Below are 20028 nucleotides of genomic sequence, written 5' to 3'. Positions count from 1 at the left end.
CAATAAATAAATATGAATGATGAATTGAGCATTCATGGCCAGACTGTCAGGAAATATACTAGAATCTGGGTTTCTTTAAAATTTGCAGCTATAAATTTACTGCTGAAAAATTTGGAAGCACTGGAATTTAAAATAATAATAATGATGATAAAATAATGATTCATTGCCAGTGTCTTGATTCAAATCAAGTGCCTATATATGAAGGACAAATGTTAGTGAATCAGAAATGTGAATTTTGTATAGATCTTACTTGAATGTTTTTTTTAAAGTAATATTGCATATCATATAAACCTAAATTAGTATTTAAAACCTGTTCTTATGAAGAACATAAATGTTCATTAATGTCTGTCAACACCATAATATAGTTCATAAGTCTATTCAAAGCTAAAATCAGCACAGAATCATTAGAAGGAAAAAATAAAGCTACTCAATTATACATTATTAGGATGGCAGCTACCTGTTAGAATGAATCTCACTTGAGAACCTCTTCTGTACTTCTTTCCATAGGAAACTCTCTAGAATAAAAAATTTCATCAGCTATTGCTTGTGTCCAAGATAAGTTAAAGGAGAATGTAAAAAAAAAAAAAAAAAAAAGATGAGAAATATCAGGCCATTTTTTTATTTCCCCACGCCCTTTTACTTAGTAAGTTTTAGGAAACAAAGACAGATGTTTTAAATAGTGAAGGCACTAGAAATCGCAGCCCTCCCAGAAATAATGATATAATTCTTTGTAGGGAGCCGAAATTTTCCAGGGAGTTTTTTAATTATAAGACTTTTATAGCTCTTCCTTGTGCTATATTTTTAATAGATATAGCAGTTAAGCAATATATCTATCATGTTTTAGAAAATTAAAGTCACTAAGATACAAAATAGTTTTCATGGATTAGAATATTTCAGCAGCTAATATGTGCACCACTCTCTAGTGTGCTCATAGAGGCTTTGTGGAGAGCTGCACTGCCCTCTGCTGGCCAGAGTTATTACTTTATAGTCGTAAAATAGTCTTTAATTGGTTATAATAATTGCCAAAAACTGCTATGAAATTTTAAAAGCTCATTCCTAAGTGATAGCATATTTTTTCTAAAGCAGAGGGCTAGTGTATAGTAATTTTTTCTTTTTGCTGTATAGTTTTCTATTGCAGGTCACTATAATCTGATATTTTGAGATAAAAATATGTCAGACAAGAGTAGATCTCTGAGGCATGAAAAGCACTTTTTAAAAAAAATTTTTCACACAGAGTCATTTACTTGCCTAGGTATAGTCTGAGGATGTGTTAAGAGCCATGAAAGACAAGGGCTTCCAATCCAGCTCGTGTCCATCCACATGGTATCAGTTAGTAGTTCTGTCTTCCTGGCAGGAGTCCAGACACATTTTTCTAAGGATTCTTGATATTCCCTAACTTTTCTACCATAACTGGAAGGCTTTGAGGGCAGGTGCCTTTGACCTCTAGATGAGCCATTTTTCAGTAGTCTTTGAAGTAAAATATTCTAGGCAGGTTGTCCTGAGTGGAATGAAGATTCAAGGTTTAGTCTAAGACCACAGAGCTGCTGTGATTTAAATGAACATGGGGTCCCAGGAACCTGCCCACTTAGCCTCCTTTTCCATCTTTATGATGATCTTTGACTTCTAGGACGCCTAGGGCCTCGTGAAGTACAACGTGAAAGAGCTAAATTATTCTCCACTTTATACTAGTCTGTCCTTACACACGGCCACAAGAATGGTCTTTTGAAAGTGGATACTATTATACACTTCCCAATAGCTTAAGCGTCATTGGTGCTATCCCAGTAGACTTGAATCCTTTAGGCCAAATCTTTGGCCTTTTATGTTAAACCTCAGTGTCTGGCCTCAGTTTCTTCTCCAGCCTCCTCTTCCAGTTCCCTTCCCAGCAGCTTGTGCTCCAAACAGCTTGGATGCATGTTGCTGCCTGAAATTTCTGTGCCTTGTTGCATGTTCCTTTGCCTAGAAAGACCCTACATCTCACCACCGTGAATCAAGACGCCCTTCCTGTTCTTCACATCTCAGCTCAGCACTATCTCTGAGAAGTCTTTGTCTCTGATATTAGTCAACTAAGGCTTCTATAACAAAGTACAATAGACTGTGTGACTTAAACAACAGAAATTCATTGTCTTACACTTATGGAAGCTAGAAGTTCAAGATCTGGGTGCCAGCATGGTTGAGTGAGAACCTCTTTCTGGTTCATAGATGGCTGCCTTCTTGTTACATGCTCACATGGCCTTTCCTCACTATGTCTGTGCACATGGAAACCAAGATATCTCTCTCTCTCTCTCTCCCCCCTCCCTTCTCTCTCCCTTCTCTCTCCCTCCCCACCTCGTTATAAGACCACCAGTCCTATTAGATTAATACACACCCTTATGTCCTCATATAATATTAATTAACCCCTAAAAGCTCTGTCTCCAAATACAGTCACATTGGAGGCTAGGGCTTCCACATGCGATTTGCGGGTGGGGAACATAGTTCAGTCCATAGCACCCTTTTCCTCTGTGTCCACAATACCTCCTAGTAAAGTTGAGGGATCATATTTTTCCCCTTAATACTTTGAACACTTGTAGGAAGCAAGGAAATAGTCAGACCTGATTAGTCATTATTTGATCTCCTGCTGGGACCAGGTAGCCCACCTCTCAGTCCTTAGGGGTCAGCCTCTTAGGGCGCAGAAAGGGTAATGAAGGGTATTAATGGATCTGGAGAGTGAAAGGAAGAGATCCAGCAGGCATGAGTTCCTATTCAAGGTGTGTCACAACTGTTGAAAAGCAAAAAATGAATTCTTAGCTTATGGAAGTTTAGAGAAGAACTTGTCACTTAGTTAGCCACACCTCATTTTACAGATTAAAGGAGTAAAACCCAAGAGAGTTAAAATGGCTTGTTTGAGCTTATGAGTTATTAATAAGAAATATGATTTATGAACATTTTCTGTGTGTTACACACCAATAAGACATGTAATAGTTTTCTATTGCTACGTAACAAATTACTACAGATTTAGCAGGTTAAAAGAACACTTATTAATTAATTAATTTAACATCCATTTATACTTTAGGTCAGAAGTTTGGGCAGGCTTATCTGCATTCTCTTCTTAGGGTCTCGAAGGGCTGAAATCAGCGTGTTGGCCAGATTGGGCTCTTATCTTGAAACTCCGTGGGGAGAATCTGCTTCCAGGCTCACTCCTAATGTTGGTAGAATTGATTTCCTTGTGAGTGTAGGCCTGAAATCCCTGTTTCCTTGCTGACTGTCAGCCAGAGGCTGCTCTCAGCTTCTAGAAGCCTCTCACATTCCTTTACACATGGCCACCTCCATCTTCAAAGCCAACAGCAGTGCTTAGAATCTTTTCTGCATATAAAATCTCTCTGACTTACTCTCCTGTTCCCAGCCAGAGAAAATTCATTGCTTTTTAAGGGCTTGTGTGATTAGATTAGGCAAATTTGGATAATAGCCCCTTTGTCATATAAAGTGATGTAATCAAGAAAGTAACACCAGGGGATGAAGGCCTTAGGGACTATGTAAAATTCTGTTTACCACAGCATTTTATGTACCTGATTGTACCTAATCCTCATAATACTTTGAGATAAGTGATAATTTTCCCATTTTACATGTGTGAAATCCAAGACTTGGAAAAGTTAAGTAAGTTACCAAAGGCGTGGTTTAAAGATGGCAGAACTAGAATTTGAAACAAAGCTTGTCAAACTTTCCTTATCACCACTGCCTGTCTACATGGCAGTGCAGAAACTAGAGCCCATGTTTACACTCTCATGACCTTTGGACCGTACCAGGCTGTCTTCTTGAAAGTGTAGTGCCTTTGTGACAGAGACATCTTTGTGGAAAATGGGGTCCTTTAACTATGAACTCCTCTTCCTCAATGCACCAATGATTACAAGACTAGAGAAGATTGAGGACGCCTGACATTTACTAAATAAGAACTACTACCTTCTGAGTACATATGCAAGTAATATTTAGAGATAACAAATATCGATGAAATGCAACACATAAACCCAAGATGCCAAGAAGTTTATAGCCAGTTATTTCATATCGAAAGTATAATAATATTATTGGATCATTTGTCACATACATAATAGAATTAATATTCTATCTTTGATAAATCCTTCCAATAAAACAGTTGTATTTTACAAGAAAAGTGTTACTTGAATATAGCATACATTTGTTCAGAGAATTTCTGACTGGTTTAGAGCTGGCTGAAACTAAATTTCCCCACCGTAAATGGATTAATGCTTGTGTTGAATTCTATAACAGGACCATGCTTGAGTCCATATTTGTGTATCTCTGGAATAAAAGAACAGCTTCCAACCCTTTTAAAATTATGGTCTGTAGCAGCACCATGACCATGCCTTTAAATCACTGTGAATGCTGGCAGCATGTCAAAGCGCTCCAGTTGCTTCTACTTGCTTGGGAAAATAACAATTTTTACAAACAGGGATACAGACATTTCTCTTTTGGGACGATAAGGGATGGTTTTTTGACTGCTCTCAGCTCAAAACTGTAAATTGGTATGTCTTTCTGAGAGAATGCTTTTGGTAAATTTTGATGCTGTCTTGGAATTAACACAAGAATTCTGAAGTTGTGATGTAAAATTGTGAGTATACAGTTTTGGTCTGTCATACATGTTAATCTTTATATGTGTCTGTGTTAACATGCTAAACATTTTAGTACAAATAACTCTTCTCCCCCAAACCTTAAGAGTTTTCCAGTCTCCCAATCTACCTTCACAACTTTTAAAGTCATAAAAAAAAGACTGTTTTAAACTAAATTCTGAATCCTCCCTTTCTTTTTTTTCTCGACATAACTTTTATTAACATCCCATGCAGAATTTGGGAATAATTGTCCTGTAGGACAGTTCAGAAGATTTAAAGATTTGGCCACTGTGCTTAGGTATGGGGATTGATTTATATACTCCTGAAAAACTGCTATCGAATTGGTTTAACGCAAATGAATTTAATTAGCATTAACTACTCAAGTCTACATATATCATCAGAAATTATTTACGAGTCATCTGAGGAAAGATACTATACCAACCTTAACAAACATAAACATAGCCCCTAGCCCATGGGTACTGTGCTCGCCCATAACCTGTTTTTATTTTTGTTTTTATTTAGCATAAAACCACTTTTTAAAAGTCCCTTATTTTCTTAAGAAGGCTAAAATCTGAGTTATAGACTAAAATTAAATATGTGATACATGTCCCACTCATTCTCATGCCTTCTTTTGGAGACTAAGATAGCAGTATCCTTTTTTCCCCCAGTTCCTCAATAAGGTTTTTCTTTAATGAGCTTACCGGATATCTTCCAAATGACTTTAAAAGTTCTTAAAAGATATTTCTACAAATAAAATTTTCCAATTTAAATATAAAGCACTGTTGAAAAGGATTTAAAACATTTTTTTTTTATATACTAGATTAGTAGTAAATATCACAGATTTCCACAATGGATAGCTCTTAGCTCCTGGCCCAGATTTTACAGGTTTCTTTTTTGTGTCATGATTTGTAGCTGTCCATTTATATTGTGTAAATGATGCTCCAAGTAAGGGGTCTGGAGAGTATGTGGTCATTCCAGCTGCTTCAGTGTTGACAGCTCTAGCTGAAAGAACCATTCCACCTTTCTTGAGTCACAGTCCTGCCAGGTGCTCTGTGACTGCAGGTCACCATGTTGGAGGAAGGATGCAGATAAGGCTTATAATATATCTGTGATTTTAAAAGCTATAACGAATCAATCATAGGTTTCCCCACTCAGAAAACTAATAATTGAGCACAGTATGGCTCCTTTAGTTCCTACTTTTCCCTCATCACTGCTGCTATTGGTGTACTATTTTAACCTGATGCTTACTTGCTTGATAAAGGTATGTTGGATGCGTGCAGGGGTGGGTAGAGAAAACAAATTTTCTCAGAATGTGAATCTTCCAAGAATAGCCAAACCAGTAAAATAATGTGTAGAGGTGGCTCTTATATCATTGGTTAATATACCTTTTTATGTATAACACTTTCATAGTAAATATAATTTATAACCATTCTATAGTTTGAATGAATGAAGAATGAATTATAGAATGAAGTTTATGCTTTAGCAACCAGCAGACTTTATTTCACTTACTTTTTTAATATTTATCTTTCAAATTCTAAAGCTCTAACTCCCCTTATTTTGTGGGGTGCATGTTGTACTGTTGTAGAACAGTATAAATTAATGTTTCCTAAGAAGTCTAGTTTTCATCATACATCCTTATAACATAATTACTTCCTTCTTTACTTAATCATTTTGCTAATTATTAGAATGCATGCCATAGTTCACAAGATAAGGATCTCTTTATATTAAGAACTAAATTTCCACCCCAACTCTTTCCCTTCAGAAAGGTATGATTTTAAACTTGATCCAAAGCAGTGTGATAGTTTTATGACTAATTATGTTGTTTTTGTTAACCAAAGAACAAAAATAAAGAGAACATGTTATTGTAGAATAATATGCTCCTTTCCACTAGATGGGGCATGAGATAACCAGATGCAAGAGTCTTTTATTGCTAAACCAGAATATGCACTCTTCAACAAATTCTTACCAAATAAAGATTTCTGACCAGTTTATATACAAGTAGTTTACTTCCCTCACCCCTCATGTCTCTGCACATCTGACTCTCTGTCTATCTGTCTCTTTGTGAAATTCTACATGTCAGATCTAATATTTTCAAAACTCACCTTAGGAAAACTCAGAACACAAAATCTATAATTATTTAATAATTTGTTATTTGGCAAAGAGATTCATTTAAGAGTTTTTGGTTGGTTATTCTAATTTTCCGATGTAGAGAAATCCAATTATATTAATTTCAAATTCAGAAAACTTATTGAACTCCTATTGATGCTAATACATTGCATTTTTATGTGATTAGTCATAGCATCTGTGAATAACAACAGGTTAGTTTCTTTCTTTCTGATGACTCTTTTGATTTTTCTTTAATGCTCTGATTAGTACCCACAGGAGAGCATGAATGAAGTGGTGATCGCAAGGTTGCTTTCTTGCTTCAGATCCTAAAATGAATGCACAGAGTATGATATATGCTGAGTATTTATGTGTTTTTTTTCCCCCGGAAAATATATCTGAAACTTTGTAGCTCCCTTCTGTGACTAAAATAAATTAACAAAATGTAATCAGAAAATATTTTGAAATATATTGAATACTTTTTCTGCATCTAATGAAAAACAAAAATTTACTTTATTAGTTTCAGCTATTTTTATTCTCCTTGATTATATTTTAGATTTATTCTATATTTTTTCCTAACTTCTTAAATTGAACACTTAGCTTATTAATCTTCTCTTTTGTCTCTAATTTGAGCATTTAAGCTATAAATTTACTCTTAAGCATCCCATTAGTTATGTTCTACAGGTTTCAAGAAGTTTTGTTTTCAGTTATTTCCTAAAATATTTTTTGCATCTATTGCAATTGTTTCTTTCAACGTTAAATTTTTTAGCTTTTTTTTTTTAAAGAAGTATTTTCTGATTGCTTTTTTGTTGTTGATTTTTAACATAATTGCATTCTGTTCAGATACTGTGGTTGATGATCACTTGAGACTTGTTCTATAGCATAGTATATATTCAATTTTTCCAGGTATTTCAAAGAATCATAAAAAGAATGTGTCTTTCTCATTACCGGATGTGGTATTTCTATGTCTGTTAGATAAAGCTAATTAATTGTGTTATTCAAATCTTTATTTCTGATCTTTTTAGCCTCATCATAATGATGGGTTTTTCCATTTATTTCTTATAGTTCTATTATTTTTGTTTATATATTTCGAATGAAGTTAGTTATTAGGGTGTATTAAGTTTAGATTGGTTATATCATAGAAGTGTTTTTAAACTTTTATCACTATGTAGTGACTTTATATAATACTTATTAAAAGAAAAAGTATTAAAGTCCAAGTCGTATGATATTAACATAAGTGTCTGACTTATTTTTTGCTGATATTTGCTTGTATTATCTTCTTGCATCTTTATACTTCATCCTTTCTGTTTCCTTCCATTGTAAAGTATATGCTCTTTTACAAATAGCATATAGTTGGATTTTGTTGTATTATCCAGCGAAAGACTTTGGCTTAAAACTGGAGAATTGAGTTCACTTATTGTGACTGTTGATATATTTGGATTATATCAACCATCATAATTAGTGCTTTCCACCTGTTCTAATTTCCTGTTTTTTTCTCCTTATTGCCTTCTGTTTGACTACTTGCATCTTATATATTCATTTTCTCTCTATTCGTTTAGGAATTGTATATAATATTTGTCTCTTTAGTTATCTAGATATTTTTAACATGCATAATTAACATCTAATGTCAATCTATGTCTTTAATATCTTTCTGACAATGTAAGGATATTAGAATGTTTTTTAAAACTCTCACATTCTCCCCTCTGATTTATATGCTGTTGTTGCCTTGGATTTTGGGTTTGTTTTTAACACCACAGTCTCTTTACTTCCAGTTTCCTTTTATCTTTTCCAGCTTCTGCTCCTCTGCCAGACTTCTTCCTCAGTCCTCGTCTTTCCCTCTATTCTTCCCCCAGAAAGTGAAGGTGATCTGTTCAACTTGTATGTATATTTAAAGTATTTTAAAATATTTAAAAATATTTTCTAGTTTTTAACACTAGCTTTATATAGCTCACAGTCTACTTGAGATCTTTACCCCCTCTCTTAGACATTTCAAACTTATCAATAGTTAGGTTTTGGAGAACTTTAATCAGCCTTTTCCCTGCATACCTCAGATCTGTTCTTTTGCATTTACTATCTTAATAAATTATATTCCTTCTACCAACTTACTCATCCCAGAAACCCGAGTTTGTTTTGCAACATTAGTTTTTGACAAATTGAACTTCCCCTTCACCATCACTACATTCAAATCAACCACAAAGTTCAGTCAGTTTTTCTTTCAAAGAGATCTTAAATCTCTTCCATTCTTTTCATCTGCATGGTCAAATGCTCTACTTCAAGCTATAATAATACATCTTACCTGGACCACAGCAATAACCATTCAAGATGTAAAATCATTCCACTTTGAAGTAGCAATAGAATCATGCCATTGCAAACTGGATGTACCATTGATGTGTTAATTGGTCTCCCTACACGTAATTATGCCTATCTCTCATTCTCTTTTCACATGACAGGTATTACAGTTTTTGAAAACGATGGATCTAATTGTGTAATTTCATTACCTAAAAGCCTCTAGTACCTCCTGATTGCTCTTATAATGAAGGCCAGACTTCTTAATATATCCTACAAGTCCCTGCATAAATCTCATGGCCGCTCGCATCCTTGTCATGGCCTTATTTCTAACTTTAGTGCAGCCATCCCAGCCTTCTCTGATCATGGAGCCTAAAGGAACAGTCTCTTTACTCTTTACGCCTTTCCAAATATACACATGTACCCTATTCACCTATATTTTCCACATTCTTCAGCTGTCAACCTAAATGTCACTTTCCCATTGAGTAATGTTCTTAAGGAATCCTTTACTCATCAGTTCCAAGTCAAATTTTATACCCTTTCAAGGTATCCTGTACTTTTTTTTCCTATCATGAATATGGTTTTAGGGACATGTGTGTGTTTAATGTCTGTCTCTCCATCAGGTGGTAAGTTCTAGAAATCAGAGACTGGGCCTATTTTTTTTTCACCAGTATGCCCTAGTATTAAGTACATTGCTTGTCACCTGGACACATATATGTTGCATAAGTGAATGAGTGATTATATGCTAGACCAGATCGGGGGAGAGGCCAGTGTTCTTTAAGTATAAGAACAGTGACTTTCATTTATCTGTTTTTTGTATACATAATGGAGTACATGCATGATAGGTGATCACTAAGTTCGAAGAAATAAGAGAAGGGGGAAGGGAAAGGAAAGAGAAAGGAGAAAGGATATGGGAAATGAGGAAGGAGAGGAAAGGAAATCGGAAAGGGGTCAGAGAAGGTAAACCTAAATCCAGAATTATAGTCATTGATGAGAAAAGTTGTATCAGTCTCTATATCTCACTTAAAAAAAAAAAACTTGAATAGTGGCTATGAAATGTGATCATGCAATAAAATAAGAAATCTGCTGTATTAGTTGATTTCTGGTTTTATTTGTTTGTTTGTTTGTTTAATTTATTTAAAAGAATGAGGAATGCCAGATGGAGTTACTCTCAGAATGCCCCCGGAACATGTATTTTTAAATCAAAACCTAACTTTTTCGAAGTCTTATAAAGCGAAGGCATATTTTTACACTTCTTTGCTTAAATTTATAGATAGCTACTTAGTATTCCCCCCAAAAGATTTGCCTTTGCATACCATTAAGAGGAATATGTATAGAAGTATTTCATGAACTATAAATTTATGTACATACTTTATTATTGATTACATATAATTATCATTGCTTACTTTTCTCCAAAATTATAGAAAAATATGTCGTAACTGCAAATGTGGCCAAGAAGAACATGATGTCCTATTAAGCAATGAAGAGGATCGAAAAGTGGGGAAACTTTTTGAAGACACCAAGTATACCACCCTGATTGCAAAGCTAAAATCGGATGGAATTCCCATGTATAAACGCAATGTTATGATATTGACCAATCCAGTTGCTGCCAAGAAGAATGTCTCTATCAATACAGTTACCTATGAATGGGCTCCTCCTGTCCAGAATCAGGCATTGGTAAATAATAAGGGGTAGGGAGGACCCTTTATTAAAGTTCCTGGACTACTTATTTAGGGCAGTTCCTTTAGTGACCTATTCAACCTTAAGTTTATTGTTTTTCTGGGGTTCCCATTACTTCTGATTTTCAATTCCCATTACAGACTTTTGAAAGTAAGAATATATTCCTCATAGAATTTTTCTATCAAATTTATTAACCTTTTTGAGACAATGGTCTGAAATTTTTAACATTTAAATGAAAAACAGATGTTTTGTACAAATCTAGTGATTCTTCCAGCTTACTCTTGAGAATATTTCTCTTAAGATGGTAAACAATATCTAAAGAATAAAATTTTTGTCATTTTTTAAACTCAAAAAATGTTCAGCACTATATTTCTTTTATGGTATAAGGCCAAAAAAATGCATTTTTATATCACGCTTCTCATAACAACTAGATGAGACGTGAAAGTTTTTAAAGAAGGTTAAATCATTAAAATGAATCTTGTGATATTATTTATAATGAAAATGCTGCTGACCCATAGGCCATTCTAAACATATTGCCTAAAAATTTGTCTTCTTTTGCAATTGTACATTTGTATATTTAGTATAAACAAACATTAGTAACACAAATCTTTTTACAAATTGAAAAAAAAAGGGTTTAGTTTCATGACGCAAAATGTGTTCATTTTTACTGAACTTAATCTATTTAGTGTACCATTTCTTAATGCGTTAACATCTCAAGATGCTTAAATGATGATCATTTGTTAGTAATAGATAAGACCAACTTCTTTGTTAAGTAACTTGTTTCTGATGCATGTTATTAAATACTATTGCCTGCCTAGATGGCCAAGGCATCTCTCAGTTAACACTGGTCTTTGTGTTTTAGGCTAGGCAGTACATGCAGATGCTACCCAAAGAGAAGCAGCCAGTAGCAGGCTCGGAAGGGGCGCAGTACCGGAAGAAGCAGTTGGCAAAGCAGCTCCCTGCACATGACCAGGACCCTTCAAAGTGCCACGAGTTGTCTCCCAAAGAGGTGAAAGAGATGGAGCAGTTTGTAAAGAAGTACAAGAGTGAGGCTCTGGGAGTAGGAGATGTCAAACTTCCCCATGAGATGAACCCTCAAGGCCCCAACAGAATGTATGTCCCTGGCGGGGACAGAAGCACCCCGGCAGTGGTGGGAGACATGGAGGACAAATCGGCTGAACACAAGAGAACTCAGTATGTGAGTAAAGTGGTCACACTGTTGGCCCAAATGGTGTATTTTATAAGTTCTTTTCCTTTCTTCCAACCTTTTTTGGGGCCATTCCTCTGTTTCCAAAAGGGAGTAGGTAAGGGAAGTAAATTGAATTTAAATTCATTTTAAGCTGATTTTAGGGAATCGCCATGTTTGAAACCTGTACCTAAAGCTAAGTTTTCTGATTACTTGTTGCCGTGGATAACTGAGTTTTATGTATACATAAAGGCTAGCATTGGTGCCATGTTGTAATATAGTGTACTACTAATCTAGAATCTGTTTATTTTTGGTGTTATTTGTTTATTTCCTCCCATAAATAATATGTGGTTAGGTTAATTCAGTTTCGCTTATGAGACCTTGTCTGAAATTTAAACTTAAATTTATGTGAATATATGTTCAATCATGGTTTTTAAATCTCTTCTAGAGAGGGAAATTAAAGTCTCTTTTAATGCCTTGAAGAAAATTGTGACATTTGTGAACAAAAAATAACTCAACTTACTGTGATGTAATATATTTCTTATAGATCCATTTAGCACAGCAACCAATGAAAAAAAAATTTTTTTAAGTACTAATAAGCTCCAAAGTAATCATTTTTAAGAGATCCACTTACATAAATTTTAGGTGAAAAATAATATTAGTCTTTTTCCATAAGTGACTTTAATTCAGGAAACAATACTCTGTTACAGATAAGGTGCAAGAATTATGTTCGAACCACCTGAAAGATTCTGTTTCACAGAAATACTAAAACCTTAATTGTCTACTTGGACAACCTACTAATTTCAGTAGAAGTTATTTCTGTTGACATTTGCTTCTCTGAATTTCTCTTAAAGCTGATGATGAGAAATGTCCATCTTATGGTGACTAGATTGTTTTGGGGGGTTTCCCTTTTAGTCTTGTTACTGCTGCAAACTGAGCATGAAGGAAGGTGACCCGGCCATCTATGCTGAAAGGGCTGGCTACGATAAACTGTGGCATCCAGCTTGTTTCGTCTGCAGTACCTGCCATGAACTCCTGGTTGACATGATTTATTTCTGGAAGAATGGGAAGCTGTACTGTGGCAGACATTACTGTGACAGTGAGAAACCCCGATGTGCTGGCTGTGATGAGGTATATTCTCTGGGGCCACCTGCATGCACGTTCATTTTTGTAACCCCGTATAATCCCCTTATGGTCCTAAGGCCACCCTTAGTGAGAAGGTAACATGAATTAACCAAGCATCAGGTGCTTTATTTACATTCAAAGAGGTTGAATGAAAAAACTTTTACTTTCAGTCATTCTGAGAGCTATGTTAATTGTGTCGCCTAATGAAAGATTGTCCAGAAACATAAAAGATTGATTTGGACTAAATTAAATAATAACCAAAGTTCAAGCTTTAGGTTATTTTCAAACTTCACTCAAGAAAGTAAGTTGATATACTGTGGATTTAAATCCCTTATTATCTAAGCAAAAAATGATTATTTGTTATTTGTAGCAAAAAGAAAAATTCATGCTTCATCTAAATTTTGTCTTCTTCCCAGCTGATATTCAGCAATGAGTATACTCAGGCAGAAAACCAAAATTGGCATCTGAAACACTTCTGCTGCTTTGACTGTGACAACATCCTAGCTGGGGAAATATACGTGATGGTCAATGACAAGCCTGTGTGCAAGCCCTGCTATGTGAAGAATCACGCTGTGGTAAGAAGCATTCTGGGATACAGTTGCCTCATTCGGCTTTGTGACTTGACTCTGCCTTTATTTAAGTGAGAAACAGAACGTGCTACTCTCAAATAGGAAACGTTATTCCTACCATAGGGTGTTAATATCCAGATAATTCAAAAGCAATTAATACTCATTAAATTTATTTAGTAACAAAATTTGACTTGCAAGTTTTTGTTTAAATCTGGTAAATCTTAATGATTTACTATTTACCATTGGGTTGGATTAAATAAATATATATGATTTATTTGCATGGGCCAAACATTTAAGTATTTAATGTGAGAATCTATATATTTTTTTCTTTAATTGACCCTACTTACACAGAGCTGCTATTGTGTGATGGCCAAGAAATAGATAATTTAGATAAAGGGTAAATTTAAAAAGTTGACCGTATATGGTAAATCTTGAAGCCAGGAGATATTAAAAGGGTACGTGTTTACTTTTTATATGCAGGAAAACAGATACTAGTTAAAGATCCTCCTGAGCTATCAAGTAGAAGAGACTCCTGATTGAGAAATAAAATGGCATTTTTGTGTAATTCTAGGAGTATGATACTGTGAAAATAAGGTAACAAGTTTTGGTGTCAATGCCAATTTCCAGCCCTTACCCATTGTCCCCAGAGATTATTAATCATTTTCTATCAACTTTGCTTCATCAATATATCTCAGATCCTCACAATTATAGATGTTCTACTTTAGATCTTTATTTTTTCTTATTTGTATTATTGCAATGTCCTCAAACTTGGTCTTCCCACTTCCATTCTTGATCATGTTCAAAGCCACCTTACATAATGATGGAAGATACTCTAAAATGCAAATCTGATCTTTAAGTCTTTGCTTAATAGATCCAGTCTCTTCTTGCTCATCTAGCTGCCTGCTTATACTAGTTATCCAACCCAAATCCTACATTTTTACAACAAGTGAGCAGTATTGTTGGTTTATACTTTTCTCTTTGTCTTCTGCTTAAACCTTTGTCTGATATACCCTCCTAGTCCTGTTTTACCTGACTATGCCTACACTTTCCTCCGGACTCAGTTTAGGCTTCACATTTTTCAGAACACCCTTCCTGATTCCCTACCCCAAGCTCTATTCCTTTCTCTTCCCATGGGGCCCGGCGTGTGTGCTTGCCCAAGTGTGCAATTGTTAATATTACTCATCTTTCTCCTCCATTAAACAGTCAGCAGCCAGAGGATAGAACCTGCCTTTTTATTTCCATATCTTCAAGATCCTCAATGCCTGTACCTAGGAAATGTTTAAATGACTGACTTGAGTTCTGATATTTTTCATTTTGGAGGGGTCAACATGGACCCTCATACCTGAGGAAAAGATGCTCCATCACCATGTGCTCTGATACACAATTTAGCCAAAAAAAAAAAAAAAAAAAAAGCCAAAAACCTGCTTCTCTGAATGTTGCAACAATTTCTCTGTAGAAGAGGGTTATCGTAATGTGTATTTTATTGTAGGGTATGTGACCTTGGTCTCAGGACTAGAATGTAAACTTCACGAGGGCAGATATTTTTGTCTGCTTTGTTTCTATTCTTTTTCCAATACCATAATAACACAGTAGGTAATAAATATTTATTGAATAAAGCTTTAAATAGATGAAGCCATTTTACTTAACTGTTACATTGCATCTGCATTGTATCTAATCAATGGAGAGGATTATAACCACAGATATGACTTATTTATTTATAATTTTTTTATTTTTTATTTTTTTTAGCTGAGGCAACCGTTGGTGGACCTCACAGATTGCAAGGACTTTGTCAGTTTACGATTCCTTATTTTTTATTTTTTTACACCTACAGCACCTGGTCTTCCTAGGTGGTCTCCCATCCAAGTACTAACCAGGCCTGACCCTGCTTAGCTTCTGAGATCAGATGGGATCAGGCTTGTTCAGGGTGGCATGGCTGTAGACATAATTTTTTTAAAAAAGAGAGAATCTTTAATAAACTACTTAGCTTTATAATAGGGCATGATTTCTTTTAAAGGTTTACTGTTGTATAAGATGTACTGCTGTTCTTTGCCTAATATCAAACTAATATCAAAATGAACATATATTTTTATTTCCTAAACAAACTCCAGGTGATGGCAAAGAATGCTACAAGGCATTTCTGAGAAAAAAAACTAACTGGGAGGAGGATAGTGGTAAACGCATTAAGTTCGTCTACACCGTCTCTACATTTAATTTTCAAATGGCCACCCCAGAATTCACATCTACAAGATTTCATGAGACCTTGCTGCTAGAAAACTCATGACAGCACGTGTTATTAGCTATTTCACATTATGTAAACAAATAAAATAAAAGAAGTAGGAGAGCTTCAGGGAAATAAGAACTTTGAAATAGTTGGGGTTTAAGAACACAGGAAGCACACTGTCGTCTCCCTGAAGGGTTCTGTCATCCCCAGGTCCTCAGGGAGGCCTGGGCAGCTTCCAGGTTTATGAAGTGTAAGGGATCAGTAGGTTTTTACCTAGGATTATATGTCATACATTGGAATGAATGGCAATCAAATTATTAATAAAATTAATTTTACGAAACCAAAACCCCTAAATTCCAATACCATTCAATGTGTTCATTGGTTATGTTTTTACCTAAATAATTTTTCTAATTTTATATGTAGTTGAACAATGGTTATCTCTTTTATAAATTACAAATGAAAATGTGTGTTTTAAAAGATTATAAGATCCACAAATCTGATTATAGGACTGAGCCAAAGAAGGCACACAATGGTCTAAAAGCAAGGGGATAAAAAGTTGAATGTGTTTGTATTTTATACAAACAAGTTTAAAAATATTGAAAAATTAATGTAAAATATAAAAAGCCATGAAGGAGAACATTCTAAATGAATTATAATGATAAAAAATTAATATATGCAAGAACAATTGTTTGCCTGGTACAGCTACAAATTAGGAGTGTGTTTGTAATTATAACACTCATTTTTGTTGTATTCAGGAATAGTGTACTAATTATGCAAATAGAATATCTCCTTTGCTTCTCAGGGAAGATTGGGTTGACATGATGTATGACTTAAGTAACTACAGTATCTGCAATCAGAAGCCATGTAACTCTAAAAAGTATGGAAATTGTGTTACAGGCCTGAAATGGATATTTGTAACAATACCCTAAACCAAATTATCCACTGAGTAGCAGCCACATTTGAAGCCTTTTCAAGTAAGGAGGCTCAGGCTAACTAACCTCAGCCCACCTTCACCTCATCTCTCAGCAGTTCCTGACAATCACAGTAAGAGACCGAGTGTGATGAAGTTTAATCACGTGCATGTGATACTGGACAATCTTGTTGGTTTCTTCACTTACTATAAAATATTTAAAACAAAATCTTTTACATTCATTCAAAACATATATAAACAAGGTATATGGACTATGCAACGTTTTGAAGGTCTCAGTTAACTGCTTTCTTCTCTGAGGGTTATTTTCTTCATATATGTGTTCAACTAAAGAAGAAAATTATGGATGTGTGTATGTCATATGTATTCGTACATAACATACATATATACTGAATAGTATAGAGAATGTAAGTATTAATATTCTTCAGTATTAGATTTTACATAAATTTTGACTTATGACAGAACAGAAGCCAATTAACTACAAGTTATATTTTTAGTGCAAACTAATTATTCTCACTGTCAGTATTTTTAATGAGTCCTTAATTACTTTAACATGATTTTCACTTACTACTATCTAGAAATTAAGTGTTAATTTCATGTGTCATAGGTTAAGACTGATAAAATTACCACTTCAAAGCTTTAATGAGTGAGGAAAAGTCTTTTTCTTAATGGCAGTTTTTTTTTTTTTTTTTTTTTTAGAGCAGTTTTAGGTTTACAACAAAATTGAAAGGAAGGTAGGGATTTCCCACAGACCCGCTCCCCACCCCCAGCGCATGCGTAGCCTCACCCGTTATCAGTGTCACTCACCAGAACGGCACATTTTTACCAAGGTGGAACCTACACTGACACATCATTATCACCCAAAGCCCATATTGGCCTTAGGGTTCGCTCTTGGTTTTGTACACTCTGTGGGTTTGGACATTGTATAGAATGGACAGATGATATATATACACATCACTATGTTCTCAAATGGAGTATTTTCACTGCCCTAAAAGTCCTCTGTTCTCTGCCTATTCATCTCTCCCACCTCCCCACTACCCCATCCCCACCTCTGCCAACCACTGGTCTTTTTATTGTGTTCATAGTTTTCCCTTTGCTAGAATGTCGCGGTTGGAATCATTCAGTATGTAGCCTTTTCATATGGGGTTCTTTCACTTGGTAATTTGTATTTAAATTCCCTCCATGTGTTTCCATGTCTCGATAGCTCATTTCTTTTTAGCAGTGATTAATATTCCATTGTCTGGATATACCACAGTTTATATATTCACATATGAAGGACGTCTTGGTTGCTTTTAAGTTTTAGCAATTATGAATAAAGATTCTATAAACATCCAGGTGCGGGATTTTGAGTAGACATAAGTTTTCAACTCCTTTTGGGTAGATACGAAAGAACATGATTATTGGATGGTGTGATAAAGAGTATGCTTACTTTTGTAAGAAACTGCCAAACTCTCTTCCAAACCAGCTGCACCATTTTGCATTCCCACCACCAATGAATGAGAATTCTTTTTGTTCCATGTCCTCAGAATTTCATGTTATACAAAAAATCATAAACTTTATATAATTACTCCTGTGTAATTTAATAGAATATGCTGGAACCAAAACACTGCCTTGGAACTTGTCATCAAAACTTTCTGCCTTTGAATACTATAGGGATATCTTACAAGCATCAAATCACCTGTTTGGCCTTCCCCTGTTATTTCGCACAGTGCTCAGCATGTAGACCCCTATTAACAGTTGTTGGCTAAAAAGATTAACTAGAAGGTCACTCTCATTCTTATTTGTATCATTAACTTAACAGGTATGTCAAGGATGCCACAATGCCATTGATCCCGAAGTGCAGAGAGTGACCTATAACAACTTCAGCTGGCACGCATCCACAGAGTGCTTTCTGTGCTCCTGCTGCAGCAAGTGTCTCATTGGGCAGAAGTTCATGCCAGTGGAGGGGATGGTGTTCTGTTCAGTGGAGTGTAAGAAGATGATGTCTTAAGAGGAAAGCGCCAGGCCATGTTGAGCCGTAGGTATCCCAAGTGGTATGCATTTCTACTGTAAAATGCAAATTGGAAAAATAAATGGAAAAAGAAACTATAAAGGAAACCAGAAGATTTTGTTAAGCATCTTTCTTTGCTGTTTTTCATCTCAACATTTAAAACCTGGTTTAAGCATTTGATTTTAAAAACGGTAAAGAATTTTATCTTTCTTTAGCTTTCCAGATGTAAAATCTTTGAGTGGGAGGCTTGGGATTAATTAATTTTTATATTCCTGTTCCCGTTGTGCCAAACCAAGTGTATATGCAAAAATATATTTGAAACACTTGAAAGTTGGTGTGCTGAATGGAAAGATGAGCATTTCTAGTTCTGCATTCTTATTTCCCTCTAGTGTAAAATGAAAAGGCAATTAAAGTTTCCCTAATGTCAAGGCTCTACATTTATTGCCTCATCTTATTCACTGAACTTTGTAGCAATACACAGTGAATTCTTTTGACAGGGAAATAGAAACGCAGCATAATATGGAGAGCTGTTATTTTAATGCCTGTGCATTCTCTATTTCCTAATTTAGGCAGAGGCGGCTTTATTGCATTTCTCTCTTTTTATTTGCCCTACCTCTCAGTATTCTCTTTATAAACTGATGACCTCTATCTGTGGCCTTAAATATTTTATTGTCACATGTGGCATCCACACTTTTTACTTCTGTAGATTTTTGGCTTGGACATTAAAGCCAAACCACTCATTTATGTAATGTTTTCAATCCAAAGAACATGTATACTTTTTGTAGCCAAGAAAATATAACTTGCATCGATTGCACTTGCTTGGCATGGTGCAGATAGATTTTTTTTGCATGGTTTTTATTCTTTTCTAATGGATATTGTCCTGTGATGCTTCTAAGCCTGTTCATAGGTATATGGAATATCTTCTTCACCTATATAACTTCCATCCTTAGGTATTCCTAATGTTTACTTCCACTATATACTTCCATAAACTATGCACTATGAAAATTAAGTGTAATGAATGATATGTATACTATTATTCAAAATAAAATCTCGTTCACTTTAAGAACTGAACCTTTGTTTTTCATATACTTTTCGTTCGAGAGCAAAAAAATCCTTCTGCAATTAAGCGCTGTTACAGCAGGGGGCGCTGTGGCCAAGGGTTAAAAATTACTGAAACTAAAAGGCTTCTCTGACAAGACAACAATAACGAGGCTTTGTTATGATGAAAAGATAAGTTTTATGAAACTTCAAAATAAATCAAAGCATTTAAGTTGTTAGTTTTAAAGTCATGTGGGAGATTTTTTTTTTTCCCTTTCAGAGGAAGAAAGTGGCATTTTAATTGAAG

At 35.0% G+C, this 20028-nt stretch overlaps 1 protein-coding gene and 1 non-coding gene across 3 annotated transcripts in view; one reads left to right on the top strand and one right to left on the bottom strand.

Moving 5' to 3' along the window:
- The window catches only part of TES (testin LIM domain protein), a 46873-nt gene extending 27119 nt beyond the window's left edge, over positions 1–19754 (top strand). For both annotated transcript variants that reach the window (XM_016119322.2, XM_036231012.1), the window contains 5 exons: positions 10409–10661; positions 11527–11862; positions 12766–12981; positions 13392–13550; positions 18495–19754. In XM_016119322.2, coding sequence (XP_015974808.1) covers positions 10409–10661; positions 11527–11862; positions 12766–12981; positions 13392–13550; positions 18495–18683 — 1153 coding nt within the window. In that variant the 3' untranslated portion in view covers positions 18684–19754. The remainder of the gene's footprint in view (positions 1–10408; positions 10662–11526; positions 11863–12765; positions 12982–13391; positions 13551–18494) is intronic.
- Positions 15367–15485, bottom strand: LOC118610844. The gene has a single exon (XR_004954112.1). It is a non-coding gene; the product is annotated as a 5S ribosomal RNA (ribosomal RNA).
- Positions 19755–20028: the final 274 nt, after the last annotated feature.

Source organism: Rousettus aegyptiacus, unplaced genomic scaffold, assembly GCF_014176215.1.
Source record: "Rousettus aegyptiacus isolate mRouAeg1 unplaced genomic scaffold, mRouAeg1.p scaffold_m13_p_13, whole genome shotgun sequence".
Lineage (NCBI taxonomy): Eukaryota > Metazoa > Chordata > Mammalia > Chiroptera > Pteropodidae > Rousettus > Rousettus aegyptiacus.
This window is presented reverse-complemented; position numbering and strand designations above follow the sequence as displayed.